This window comes from Penicillium waksmanii (genome assembly GCF_028829765.1).
Source record: "Penicillium waksmanii strain IBT 27052 chromosome Unknown utg000004l:1.0-5674109.0:1.0-5678898.0, whole genome shotgun sequence".
NCBI lineage: Eukaryota > Fungi > Ascomycota > Eurotiomycetes > Eurotiales > Aspergillaceae > Penicillium > Penicillium waksmanii.
In genome coordinates this window covers 5,642,532-5,657,207 of record NW_026643251.1, presented here as the reverse complement: position 1 = coordinate 5,657,207, position 14,676 = coordinate 5,642,532, and the positions used below count along the sequence as shown (strand labels likewise).

The following is a 14,676-nucleotide window of genomic DNA, read 5'->3' as shown; positions in this document are numbered from 1 at the left end:
CTAGCTTTTAAGTTATTTCGGACCAGAGTAGGGGGGAACTTAGCTAGTTGAGTTAAGCGGGGTTTGTAGGTCCTGTAATACATTGTAACTGTATGATAGATTACAAACTTAGATGGGGCATATGTCTTGGGTATTTTAACTTGATTTTTAGGATATTTTAACAACCTCTGATCTTATATTTTCCTTTACGTATTATTTCTGAGTCTAGTATGTTGACAGGGATAATATAGTTCCTATTTAAGATAGTCCTTTCCTAAATAGTGCGTACAGCGTACGTAAGTTGCTTTTTCTGCGAAAAATAAATAAAAGAATAAGGAGCTGGCGGCCGAGACTGGCGCTGTTGTATATACGAGGTCTGTAGGGGTATCCTTTTTTGATGTCTAGCATATAAAGGAGCACAGTACTGTCAAGCAACTATGAGTTAAATATTCAGTAATTCTCTTTAAGTGACTGTATAACCCCAATTACCTAGTTATACTTATATAATTATTCTCGGAATATTCTGCTCATTGTGTACAATAAATACTATCAGCGGTAGTTCTTACCATAACCCCTCCTAAATATCTCTTATAGATATCCTCTTTCCTGGTTTCAGTATGGCCTCTGCCTCTGTACAGCAACTTCTTGCTGGTAATCTAAACAGCTATACTTAACTGTTTTATAGCTTAGGAATGTTTGTCCTCTTTGCCTGTTATGTAGTACGCTATATTTGGGATATAGTAAGAAGTTACTTTAGTTTGTATGCCTTCTGTTATAATAGGATAAGTCTGATATTCTGAAGCCTTGACAATCTATATCTTATACTACGACAAAGTATACAATATACTAGTTGATTGGATAGCTGACCAACCATTTATCTACAATACTCATTTATTAATCGCTCGGGTGAGATCTACACAGCGTATAAATAACGTCTATTCAACAAAGAAAAAGCCTGTGACTTTTTCTCCTTAGGATGGATCGTTTCTCTTCTGGTATAAGGGATATTTGCTCGTTCTTTACTGCTATATTAAAGAGCATTAAGAAGATCTCTGTATCTCCTCTATTGGTCTTAATGCCAATATCCTAAAAAGTCTGATTAAAGAGTGCTGAGAAAAGTATCTTAAGGATACCCAGAGAAAAGTCTCTGTCTTTGAACATTACGATAGGGAGTGGAAAAAAGCTAGATTGAGACTAATTCGACCTATTTCTACAGTTATTATAGACAATAAGTTGAAGAGCAACGTATTGAAGGATATAGACGAGTTCCTCGACCAAGATATGTAAGGCTGGTATACAGAATGGGGCATTCCCTATAAACGAGGCTATCTTCTTTTTAGACCACCTAGAACCAGGAAATCCAGCTTCAGTCTATCACTTATAGGGAAGTATAAATTAGATATTTATACGCTTTAGTTATCAAACATCTCAGACAGTATACTAATAAAGCTTTTTTCTGAGCTCCCGCCGTATTGTATTATCCTCTTAGAGGACGTGGATACCGCTAGGGTAGGGCACAGAGACAGCGTCGATACAGACTAAGAGAACGAGTCAAAGTCAGCAGTCACCCTATCAGGGCTTTTGAATATGCTTGATAGTATCTCATCTCAAGAGGGCCGGATACTTATTATAACCACGAATTATATCGAACATCTAGACAAAGTACTAATTCGGCCTGGCCGTTCAGACAAGAAGATTTATTTCAAACTCACCGATCAGAACATTTCTACTCAGCTCTTCTGTACGGTCTTTAAGCAGTTGCCAAACCAAAAGCAATACAATGAGGAATATGATAATAAGACTATCAAAGCGTTCACTTATGATTTTGCCAGCAAAGTACTGGATTAAGTATTCAGCCTAGCAGAAGTGCTATCATTTCTTTTAGAGTGCAAGAAGTCGTCTTCTGATACAGTTTCTTATATAGAGAGCTAGGTAGCGAAAGCAAAGTATTGAAGGGAAGGGAAGGAGGGAGGAAACAGGGGCCGGCGAGAACTGAATAGCAGAATCTTAGAGAGGAGATTAGTCAAACAAGTCGTACTTAGTGAGGAACTGTATGTTTGATGGCGCCAGTAAATCAGACTGTCTAATAGCATAGATTATAAATATGAGCGGGTCGGGTCATTCTGCCTCTAGGTTCTCAACGGCCCAGAACCTATATAGTGATGATTTTCGTTAGTATACGATAATCTTAGGTATTGGAATTGACTGACAGTCTGCATTGTTCTTTTAATGGCCCTAAATGGTATATCATTCCGAGAAGTTCTTAAGAATAAAAAGTAAAGGTCAATAATCAAAGCACGCCTGAGTGCCTGACTCTAAAAGACGTTGTCTTATCTAAGGTTTTCTTATGAACTAATTCCATCGTTACTGAACTTTTACCTCCCTAGCCTATTATAAGCATATGTCCAACACTATAAAGAGATATGTTTTTCTTAGTTAATTATTTCTAGGTGAAGCATTGCAGATCTTTGACCCTTGCACAGGAGCTGATCTACGCTTTACAAAATGATCTTTTTCATAATGCTGGAGACGCCTTAACCTATAAACGTATGACCAAATCTTGTGTATAATATTCTTCTTTTACTCTGTGATCGGAGGGTGAGATATAAAGCGACTTAGGTAAGGTGTAATCATAGGCCGCAGGATGTTATATACAGACAGTAATAGAGTTCAATAGCGGTACTTACCCGGATTTTCTTACCTTTGTGAGATAGCTATACTGTGTATTTCCAGACGTTAGCTTAAGGGCATAAGAGCGCTTTAACCGTTCTAGATCTTCTAAGTTAATAACAATCAAACGGTTACCTAGGTCATCCTACAATATATTACGCCACTCACTGTCGCAGTAGACCACTCTATGCGAACAGAACACAGCTAAGGCTTTCTTGTGCTCCTGGTGAAAAAAAAATCGTGTTCTCGTTATTAATAGTGTGCTAGAGTCTCCTCCCCGACCAGCTAAGAATTATTATCTGCTCTATTAGCTTGCTATAGTACTAATATGAAACTCGTGGTGTAAAGGTTCTAAGACAAACAGGAATATTTTGACCCTGTATACTCCTGAGGTAGCTATAATTGTCTGCTTCTACTTGAAGGTGATGCTGCTTTTCTATAGTCGTTGCTTTAATCATAATAGTATATCTGTGTGAAAGAAGGGTAGCTTTGATAAGATATTCTGTCTGACCACAGATATAGAGCTGTTTGAAACCGAGGTCTTAATCTCGGGCAAGTTGGCGATAAAGCCGGCGTATGAACTCTTGTGGTCCTATACTGTGTCTCTGACCACTGTAAAGTTTCTAGTTGGGGTATGTCTTATCTAGAGGGCCTCGGTTAACTATGCTATAGATGTAGCCAATGGTACAGTATAGTTGTATAGAATACCTGTCTTTTTAAGAATTCTGTTTGTTGTTCTGGCCAGCTTGTGTCCTTTCGCTCTCCCTGCTTGATTGGCCTTTACTGCCTCGGTTGTGGCTTGATTGGCTGCGCAATGCTGCTGCTGCCGTTGGCGAATGTGATTCTTCCTCACTGCTGTTGTCTTCAGTCAAGGAGTGCTTTAGTATAGATATACCTGGTTGACAACGAGTGTGAGAGCGTATATTGTGTATTTTCCGATCTTGTTTCTAGTATGAGAGGCGATAATTAGAGGCCCGCGGGTCTTTACAAAGAGTTTTGGGGATTTCCCTTAATATATCTAAATATTCGACTTCCTAGGTTGTCAGCTTGTTGTATGCCGTATTGTGCTATTCTTAAGAAGGAGCATCGGCGATTAGTGCTTAAAGGGTGAACGTAAGAACCTGGCCAATAGCGGTTCGGTAGAGGCGTAACTTATCGTCCGCCTGTACATCTTGATTCAGAATACACAAGAAATATTAAACAATAGTAGGATTATCCTTTGGGATATAGAGGAAAACAAAAGCCTCTTCTGTGTAAATATACCTGTGTCGAACTCTACTATTAATCATATATAAAAATATCTGAGTGACCACGGTGGTAACAAGGCGGATGGCATAGAATTTAAATGTGTTATCCTCCTGGTTAATGACATCCCGGGCCAGATCTATCTGGTATAGACCCGCCACAAATTCGGGGATTATCACTTTATATGGCGCTTTGAACTCTACTGTATAGACCGGTATTTGTTGTTTATTGGCTACAGTATGTACGCAAAATTGGTCGGCGTGTTGATTGCGTCTTTGTGCAGTGCTATCCTGCTTCTGCCTTTGTGCTGCTTCTCTTGCCCTTCCTCTACCTCTTCTATGCTTAGTGTTCGTTGGCCTTTGGGGTGTCTGTGTATCCTGAAGACTCATTCGCTCTATGCTGTTCTCTAGCAAGGTTTTAGATGGGGTTGTGCGATTATAGAAAGTAACTTGGCCTTGGATCCCAAACTTATGGCGAAGAGTTTCATCGTCTTGTAAAGTATTAATAACTTTCTTGACAAAGTTATCTACAGTGTCTCGCTTAAAATTCTGAAGCGAAGTTTCAGAATAGATCGGGTTGTTCTGGATATTCGTCGCTATGTAATCGACTTGGGTATCCGAGGGGAATAGAGGGCGTGAGGTAAAGGCTGCGGTGCGGTTAAATTTGCTCTAGACTTGCTCTTGGAGCTGTGGAAAGTCAGGCCAAGGGACTATGTGCTTGGGGTAAAGTTGGTTTACGGGGTCGGTTGCGTTGCCCTGGGTCGTGAGTGTTGTATCCGTCTTGACTCGGATCGCTTGAGACAGAGATTTATGGTAGTGATCAAGGAGGCGGAACAGGGTGTTGGGTTGGAGTTGCCGTTCTGCCTCCCCCTGGAGGCGCTCTGCTTCTTCTCGTGCCAGTCTCTCTTCTTCCTTGTGTTGCTCTGCTTCTTTCTGCGCCTTTCTCTCTTCTTCTTGCGCCTGTCTCTTCTCTTCCAGCTGACGTCGTAGCTCTGCAATAGTTTCTTCTATCGCTTGTTGATATCAGTATTCAGCAGATAATCGAATGACGTAAATTGAAGTCGATATAATTTAGGTTCGCTGTCGCAGAGGAGAGGCCCGCTAGGGCGGAATGCTCTAGTGTTTACCAGCTTACTCACTGCCTTGGCACGATTCAAATCATGCCTCAGGCATAAAATGTGCCAAGCCGTTCGGCCTTTTTGATATTGACATTCTGAGTCCTTTTGTTTTCTGGAATCTGGAATATGAGTCGAACCGATGGTTTTGGATAATCTAACCTGGCCGCCTGGCTAGAAAATGGATAGATTGAGTCCTGATTCATATTCTCAGCAAGCACAGTCACTGTGGTATGGCCATTATCTCAATTACATCACACGAGAGACCCTGTTTTCTGTTCTTCAGTACAAACAGCCGCCTGCAGCGAAGGATTTATTGTATAACTCGCTAAGTAAGACATTCAACGAAGCTAGTAGTCAGCGACTCTTCTTCTGATATAGAGAAAGAATAGGCTTACCTTTCTCATTCTTCGTCTGTTCTACAGAACACGCCTCTGGTGTACTCTAAGCTTTGGTGATTAGACGCCACACAATCACTCGCCAATAAACCCTCTAATAAGTAAAGAGACATACCTTCCCTGTCCGAGCACTTGGATTTCTCGTCAGAAATAGGCTTTATAAGCAGGTAAATTAGCTGCCTTCACCGGTCTACGAAGGTCATTTGCTGGAGAACGCCAGGAGAACCGACATCTGACAGAATATTTATAAGTTAAGGTTTTGCTTCATGATTATAGGTTCTAGTCAAATCGCCAGCCTCGAGCAGGTATCGATGGATCGATGGGAAAGTAGGTGGGTAGATTCAAGTATCCCGCAGAAAGAAAGATGCGGTCGATGGGGTAATCACTGCCAATAAAGTGTGGTGGTTTAAAGCATTTCTTAATAGAGAAATATCAACCTCAAATTTTTGACCTACTTAGCTTCTCACCAAATACCTCAAAATATGTATTTAATATCTTGTTTCACCGTTGACAAACGTTGAGTCTAAATTAAACTCCTGTGCAGGCATCTCAAGTACAACAGATTGTATGCCTTATCTATTGGAATGACGAGTTCAACGGTCTGTGTCGCCGAAGCATCTGTGTCCAACTGGTAGCGTTTGAGTTGATCCACGTTGGTAGGGAACATGCGCTGTCCACTAGAATATTATTTGTTCAACTGGACGTATATAATGGTTAACCGCATAGTCACTATGTTCAATTGTAAAGCTCTTGTGTACATATTCTTGAGGGTGTATGGTCCTGGATCTCCACAGAGCCCCACTGATCGCCCACTGACCATCCTCCAGTAAGGCTGAGGAATCGGCAAGGGGAGATATATTTATTTTCCTTTGGTCCGCCCTGGCCCTAGAACTCAGAATGGAGCGGAGCGCAGGTTAGAAAAATTTATTGTCAGAAAGATGGGGTGCGAGACTAATAGGAGACGCACGGACCTATGACCAAGGTGGAAAAGGTATTTTTGTTTTACTAATCCCATTCAATCAATCCTGCTTTCCACAGAAAGGACGCTGTTTAAACTAGCACCTTCTCACCACTGCTTACGCCCTCATATCTTTAACTGGAATCTGGATTGCTCTTTCAACACGTCCGTTTCCCCTATTCGTTGGAATCACAATGTGCGCTCTTTCCAGACCCTGTTCATTCAATCCAATCCACATTTTAGTGCTATCAGTTACTTGAGAATCAATACTTGAGAATCAACGGTAGTCGTGAAAGCATCCTCACGAACAAATTTGCAAGTTTAGTTGGCTATGTAGACGTGAGTATGTACCGCAACTTTGGTCTAACCGAACCTCGGAACCTCAACGAAAATTCTGGAGCTATTTTAGATAATAAACATGATAGGGAAAAGGCCAAAACCTGGAGGTTGTACAGTCACCTATTCTTGGGCGACCGCCTATTCGTGGGCGGCCGCCTCTTCGCGGGCGCCTCCCTCTTCGTGGACGACCGCTTATTCGTGGACGGCCGCTCTCAAGTAACGATTGTGTGACTGATGAGCTAGCGTAGCTCATAGATGAGGGCCTGGGAGTAGATCGTAGGATCCAAGAAGGCCCTTGAGCTCCTAGCCACTCTTATGACAGCTCTGGGATCGTATTCTCAGCCACGAGCTTTTTCCCCCTGGAAACTAAGATCGCTCTAGGAGCAGGCAAACCTGGGAGCTCTCCGCCTTTTTGTCAGGGTTCAATATATGGTATATACAATAAGCGGAGGACATAGACCCGCATAGTGTATCTCGGTTCCTCTGAACGTAAGGGAAGTTACTGTTTGCTACGTCCTATATTTGTGCTCTAGAACATCACAGATAGCAATTTTACCAGGCGGAAATCATTGAAGTATATAATATTTTGCATGTCTATTTTTGGGCTAGGTCTATTTTGATCAGGATCAAAGATTAGGGCACCGAGGAGATTCTAGCCAGCATAATTTTCAACCAAAGAAAAGTTACCATCTTTTATTATACTTATAACGCTAATCGCTGAATAGAGAAGCAATTTGGGTCTTCTCAATATCTATAACCATAATTCAAGTCGCAATGATTACAGCTATATAGCTTCCGAGACAAATAGCATCAAAATAGTGTCAATCCAAATGGGCCAGTCATCATCCTATCTTAGAGCACAAACAGCCATACAATATTCCCAATATACTGAATACCATCCAGACTTCTCCCAATCGATTAACACAACCCGTGTTCTTTCATCATCTTGCTGAAGCTTCTCCCGAATAATGATATTCTTTCTTTGTAAATCGCCGTAGGTGAAAGTCGCTTTATGGCCTTGGAAAATAAGCGGAAGGCATTTTCGAAGATATTCCACTCTGTAGTGTGGACCTCCATTATAGGAGTACTTCCGTAACATCGCTTCGTTGAGGCTTTCTTCAGAATCGAACGGTCCATTCACTAACGGGTCTGGTTCTTCTGTCCAAAATATCCCGTCCAGAAGCTTTCTTTTGCCGAAACTTCCAAAGTAGTTTGGAGATGGAAGCTGGCGTATTTCATTAAATTATATTCGCAGATCGCTCAAAATATTTTGTTTCTTGGTTTGTGTAAGCTGTGGCCAGGCCGCAAGAAGGGTTTTACCGATGATGCGCTCTATAATGATAAAGCTTTTGCCAGTCTTGGTATCCGAGTAAAGAGCGAAGACTCGTGGAACACAGATATTTGTATTTTCCCGGACAAACAACATATTCTCTCCTTCAGCGAGGTCAACTCCTTGCCCAAATTTCACAACAAAATGTTAGCCTACCCCGATAACTCTTCGCCCTCTATATTCTAAGGATATGTCTGGAGTATTTTTGATTTCGGAATTGGTTGGTAAAGGGCAGGGCAAATCAGCTATGTAAAACGGAATGCTGAATGATTCCTTTATTTTAAACTAAGATCAGTCAGTAGACAGGCTGAAGAGCCGAGAAGAAAAATTAAGCGTACGGCGCGCCGGCGGCCACTCCTATTTATGAGCCAGTGATGCAAACATCATTGATTTGTTGCTGTTTGTTTGTTTGTTTGCGTTGGTTACGTGATAAAAATGATCCGCCGATGACTTAAAACTCGGACGGGATTTGCTTCCTTACCTTTAGCTCTTATAATTGAAGAATCTCTTCTTGAAAGTTGGACGACTAGGCTCTATATAGTGCCAACTAAATTAACTTCAGACTATAAAATACAGACTAAGGTAGGGAGAATGCGAAATAACGAAGGGGTCCAAGAAAATGGTCTCTGATTGTATTTACTGGTTTGTATCAAGCTTTAGGGATAGCCAAACACTGATTTCCGCTTATTTCTTCAAGACGCCTGTATTGACCAGAGCTTGTATGGCTTCTTGGGTCCATTCCTAACAGCGGCGAAGAGGCTCTTTTAGGTAGAGCCTCCGAGGCCCCTCGAACTGCTTTTTAGGTAGGGGTATGCTTTCGTAAGTTGGCTTGATGCGAGCAAAATCGGCTGCGGTAATATTTCCAATAAGTTCTTTGCTTTGATAGGTTGCTGAATCTTCTGGCTTTTTGGCAGGCTTGTCTTCGTGCTTCATCCTATTCTGTATATCTCTAGTGACCTGAAATATATGACCAGATTGGTCATGATTCTTTTTGACAAAAATAGTGTGATGATCCCGTGGAAGGCCGGCGTAAGAAACCCGATAGACGTTGAACGATATAACCTAATAGTAGAATCAGTATAAGGATAGGAGTAGTCTTTATAGGAGGGAAGTATACTCTGTAGATGACGAAGAGGAGGATACTGTCTTGATAATAAATTCTTCAACTTATAATGGTTATATTTTCAGCCTCTCCGGCCGACTATTTATGTTCTTTCCAGGATACTCAAGCGAGACAACGTTACTATTATTGTCTCTTACTCTTAATTATCAACCTATTAAGCTAATCTATATACTATACGCCTCTAAAAGTAAAACGAATATATATAACCACCACTTATGTACGGCTCCACAACAGGAAATGCCGTTGATATCTAACGATTTATCGTTAGATACACTATTTTGTTAGTGTAGAGTAGAGTGGAAGAGTTTCTAATCTTTGCGTGCGGCTAGTCCTGACAATAATAAATAGTCATTTATTAGGTAGAAGACAACTATTTTTTACTTATGCTATAGCCACTAGACCCCTCAAGGGTTGATTTATATAGGAATTCTCGTGGTTAGTATAATTATTAGCCAGATCTCCGTATATTCTTTATGTAAAGAGTCTATACGCTGTATATTTTGCCTGATGTAGCCCTGTACAAACGGCTAAAGGCCGAAAAGTTAGCTCTACCTCTGCCGGTATCTCTAATTGGCTGGGTAAATTTATACGCCAAGGGCTAAGCTAGACATACAGAAGTTCGCTCCCTTGTGTGCGTTATGCCTACTATTTGCAGGGTCCCGACTGTAATTAATTATTTTTTATGATGGATCTAAAGTAATGGGGCGGTTTCATAACCAGATTCCTTGTGGCTACTTTTCTTAGTACAGTTAGATCAACCTTAACCAAAAGTAGCGGGTCGCGGCCATATAAGGTTGCGTACAAGCACGATATAGAAATTCTGCTACAGATATCTAGCAAAGGCTATAAAGATACATACTGCTGATGGCTTGCGAAAGGTCTTTATGGTATTTATGCTTTATTTCGCCGGGAGTATATAAACGTATGTATTTGCCCCATTAGGATTCCTCGCCGTCTAGAGGTTTTTTTCAGTCCTCTGAACCGGCGTTGGGTAATAGGCGCCCTAGCAAAGTAAGTATATATACTGCTTATAAACAAAGCTTCTCAGCGTATACCAGATAAGGACTAAGAAAGGACCAAAATCCCGATGTATCTACAGAGAAAATAAATACCTTCTCTGACTCTCGAATCCGAATGCCTAGGCATATATCTGCGCCGTATAACTTACTGTACTCCTTTGACTTTTTTTCTAGGGATATCTTGCGTCGATCTGTTTTCTGTTGTAGTAATTTCTTGGCTACGCTGTAAGCCTTAGACTGTTTACCAGAGTTTCGGGCTATTATAAGGGAGTAGTGTGAATAACTAGAGGCGAATAATACGACTGTATCTAGGCGAGGTATTTGTATTATAAATGATATATATGCCTTCCCAAGGAAAAATCACGAAAAGACAAAAAGCGCTTTTAAATTGCTGCTTTAGCCAAAAGCCACAATTTTCAGGACCACTATGGTTTTTAATCTTTAGGCATATCCTGTGGTTTCCATTATTTCCTCTAATATAATTCTTAGACTATTAGTAGTTAAGGGTAAGTAGAAGGTAAGTAAAAGGTAAGCCGAGGTAAGAACGAGACTGCACGAATTAATCCGCTTTAACTATCTCTTCCTCTCCGCCCTGGCGGTGAATCTTATCAGCTAATAATCTCAATAGTGATCATAAAGCAACCTGTCGTTATCGCTGATACCTCTTTGATATAGCAATAAGTTAGCAAAGAGGCTCTTACTAAGTTAACCTTCTGTTCCATTTTTTGCTACTCGTCCGGCCTACTGACAGCAAAAGGGGTCGCACGCCATAAAATACATTAGGGAGACCGCAAAGGAACATATACGGGCCCATTTGTGCAATATTGTTTCAGTTCTCCCTAGTGCTGGTTTAGCCTAGTACGGATCGCTATAGCAAACTGCAGCACTGTTTTAAGCGCGAGGAACGGAATTACCCGTGTGGGTCTAGTGGCGGTTTAAGGGCATAGATTCTCTTGAAGTGTACGTTATTATACAGGTACAGGTCTTTTTGGCCGCACCGAAAACTGTATCGCAGATCTAAAATTATATTGCAGAACGTATTAATACGAAAGCTACCTCTTGCGACCTTGTCTCAGGTTTCCCCAGGTCTGTATAATGGGCCAGACTTGGGGTTAGGATTTTTCTAGTATATCGTCAATTATGGACCTTCAGGCTATGTCTGGGCAGCGAGCTGTTCGTTTCCTTGACGTGCAAGGCTAGCGGGTGCAGAAGACAACTGCCCCCGGAGCGACTTGCGCCTGAATACCCGAGAGATGTGACTTATCTTGGGAACTGTCTTGAGAACTCATGCCGGCGTAAGTTATTGGCCGGTATATTTTTTGCAACTGTTAACTTTCACCGATTTACACAGCCCCCTAAAACCTCTCCCGGACAAAACTCACCGCCAGGTAATGCTACTTATCACTACGTTCTCGATGCTGAGACATGAATGGCGAAACTCTACCAGCAGCTTTTAAAATACAATATGTATGGCGAGTAGTTGTATTGTAACTTAGAAAGTACTTAGTAGAATCTTCAATACAAGTCTCACTAGAAAAGCCCCTAAGATTCTTGGAAGATTCGATAGTCTGTGAATAGATTCTGAAGATTTTATCTGACATGGGACATGTTTACTGAGACTCATACTGGCCCAAGAGCGTATTTAAACTGTGATACACATCCGAAGAACCATGCAGAGCAAGAAACCTATTCTCATAAGAGCAGGTCTGTTGTGTAAAGTGCTTTCTGGAAAATGGTAACGAAGCAGAGCTTATCTGGAATTGCCTCCTTTGAGTTAAGTAATAAGAAAATCTTCTCAAGCATATGCTGAGTCATAGGAGGGGATTCTCAAGAATATTTTGTTCCTGAGAATTCCCTCCCAGGTTCAAGCCCTTCCCAAGAAACTTTGTACGGGAGCCGTCAGTCCTGCGGGAGCCTTCAGTCCTGCGGGGGAAGCTCAAGAGTCGCCTAGTAATTATTGACTTCTTTGATTGGTTCACTTTTACTCCTTTCTCCACTTTGGAGTAACCCACGCTCCAGTCCATACTCTCTAGTCTGCCCACGCTCTCCAGTCTGCCCACGCTCTCCAGTCTGCCCACGCTCTCCAGTCTGCCCACGCTCTCCAGTCTGCTCACACTCTCCAGTCTGCTCACACTCTCCAGTCTGCTCACACTCTCCAGTCTGCTCACACTCTCCAGTCTGCCCACGCTCTCCAGTCTGCCCACGCTCTCCAGTCTGCTCACACTCTCCAGTCTGCTCACACTCTCCAGTCTGCTCACACTCTCCAATCTGTTCGGACTTCGCTGATTTGTCCGGACTGTTGGCACGTTGACCTCTGAAGCTTTCTTTCGGGTCTAATGGCCCACGAAAAAGACGTTACTGATACATAAACTGTTCCTGACTACAGATTGAAATGCGTAGTTCAAGGCTGATAACTTATAGCCAAGGTACGTGGAAAAAGCTCACTGACTAGGTCCTGGGACCACAACGGACCTGGGACCGCTCGAGACATAGGAATTGAGACATTAGGCCTAGGTGTCCTGAAGGCTATGGTTTTAAGTGTGCTGTGGGCCTAAGTCTCAGGTGGACGTACGTCCAAGGCTTCTGGCCCAGCTGGGTACTCAGTCTGTCAACTGGGGTCCTCCTACCCGAAACCAGAGTCCTTTCACCCTGGTTCCTCGACATTTTACATATGCCGCCTGACCTGTAAATTCTCTAGCCGCAACTATTCTACTGTATCTTAACTCCAACGAAACAAAGAGTGATAGCCCGGCCGGGTTCTCAGTTTAGAACTACCTTCCTGGAGGCACTTTTAGCCCAAGAGAATTACTGCCCTTATACAATACGCTGTGTGGGATCATTGTGTAGGTTTAAGCGGCCGAATGAGGCAGCGAGACACAAATGACTAGCACTTGCTGTAGAACCTGTTCTGAGCGGAGATGGATAGAATTTCTAAACACAGGAGACAATAGTCGAAATCAAAGGACCGTGAGCTTCAGCTGCCAATTATTGGCCAATTCACCTAGCTGGCTGACAATCCTGGGATTGTCGGCCAGCTAGACTGCTCAGCGATCAATTGGCGGCTTTCCTGGCTTACCAAATCTGTGCGCCAATGGACTGCGGCCTGTCGATACCATGGAGTTCGATTTCAAAGTACTATTATTCTATATCATTGTCGGAACTTGGAAGCTCTTCGTCATGACTGGCAGGCACAAAAATCATGACTTAACACTTTACGCAGGGGCGACTGGACAGATCTTGGCGACAAGGCGGCCTTCTTTGGCCCTCAACTTGGCATCGGCTTACAATCCTCCCGCGAGGATGAATAGTAGCAGAAATCACACGCTACGTAAGAATGGATACGTGTCTGGAACTTAAGGTTTAACTCGGTGAAGCTCTTGCCATTTCCCAGGGTTTCTAGGGAGGGCTGACAACCTCGGCGAGGGACCCATGGCATTATCGAGAACGCAATAGAAGCGCATCGAGGGTTGTTTGTCTTCCGTTGATCATGCTGGAACATTCCTTGAGGTTCTACGACCTCCCTCGTAAAACCACAGAGGTTGTGAGAGTGCTGGGGGAAAAAATTCAAATTTTAATTTAGAACCACTGAGGTTTTAAAACCCCAGGTCTTAGTTTGAAAACCTCTCCGTAGTATTAAAACCTCAGGGGGTAATTCTAAAACCCCATTCAATAGGTGTAAAACCACCAAGGTCTTGAAACCTCCAATTCTAGTTCTAATACTCTACATCATAGTTTTAAAACCTCTGGAATTTTTATCTCATGTAGTCCGGAATTGTCAGTCGATCTTGCCGTCGCTTTTCAAAATAGTATTTGGAGGCTTTAGAAATACCATTTGAGATTTCAATACTGACGTGGGAGGTTTTTAAACCAAAGTCTTGAGTTTTAAGATCTCAGTGGATTTAGAATTACTTTTCGAGGTTTTAAAACCTGGTCGCTTTTTTGGATTCCCGAGATTGAAACCCCGGTGGTTGTGTTTTAAGGTGTTAAAACTCCCGAGGCCGCAGATTAGACATTTTAAAGACATTTTTAAGCCCCGCGTGATAACCTTGCCGCTTTGTGAATGATTGGGATACTATACCTTTGTCACTATGTAGTTTCATTTTTAGCCGGAGGGCGCACTCAGAGACCGTCGAGTATCCACCGACCCGGCACGACTTGAATCCGATAATTCCTGCCTAGAAGCCAAGGCACCATCTCAGATTGAAATAATTTCAGGGCTGCAAACTGGGGCCACCCGGACTAATAGGAAACGCACGTGATAAAAGCCCTGACCCTCAAGAACGAACGTTTAAAAACGGTCTTCCACCAGGCACTCTTTTCCGAGGATTCACCAACGAACAGTACTTAACCACCTACATTACTAACACCATCATAGCTGTATCCAAGAGAATGAACGTTTACTTCACGATAGGCCAAATTAGTCCCATGATAGCCCCAAAATAAACCCCAAAATAAACCCCAAAATAGTAATCCATCGACGAGACGACCGTACGTAGACCCG

The 14,676-nt window shown here is 42.4% G+C and overlaps 3 protein-coding genes across 3 annotated transcripts; 2 read left to right on the top strand and 1 right to left on the bottom strand.

Annotated features, from left to right (window-relative positions):
• Nucleotides 1-596: 596 nt before the first annotated feature.
• On the top strand, nucleotides 597-954 carry N7481_004919 (uncharacterized protein; the record flags this gene model as incomplete). Its single annotated transcript, XM_057264138.1, has 2 exons — nucleotides 597-630; nucleotides 782-954. 2 exons carry the CDS (start codon nucleotides 597-599, stop codon nucleotides 952-954), a joined length of 207 nt encoding a protein of 68 aa, XP_057125799.1.
• Nucleotide 955: 1 nt separating this feature from the next.
• N7481_004918 (P-loop containing nucleoside triphosphate hydrolase protein) lies at nucleotides 956-1,827 on the top strand (the record flags this gene model as incomplete). Its single annotated transcript, XM_057264137.1, has 4 exons — nucleotides 956-1,033; nucleotides 1,099-1,262; nucleotides 1,416-1,488; nucleotides 1,525-1,827. The coding sequence occupies 4 exons, from the start codon at nucleotides 956-958 to the stop codon at nucleotides 1,825-1,827; spliced, it is 618 nt and encodes a 205-aa protein (XP_057125798.1).
• Nucleotides 1,828-4,562: 2,735 nt separating this feature from the next.
• Nucleotides 4,563-5,638, bottom strand: N7481_004917 (uncharacterized protein; the record flags this gene model as incomplete). Its single annotated transcript, XM_057264136.1, has 3 exons — nucleotides 4,563-4,900; nucleotides 5,522-5,561; nucleotides 5,633-5,638. The coding sequence occupies 3 exons, from the start codon at nucleotides 5,636-5,638 to the stop codon at nucleotides 4,563-4,565; spliced, it is 384 nt and encodes a 127-aa protein (XP_057125797.1).
• Nucleotides 5,639-14,676: the final 9,038 nt, after the last annotated feature.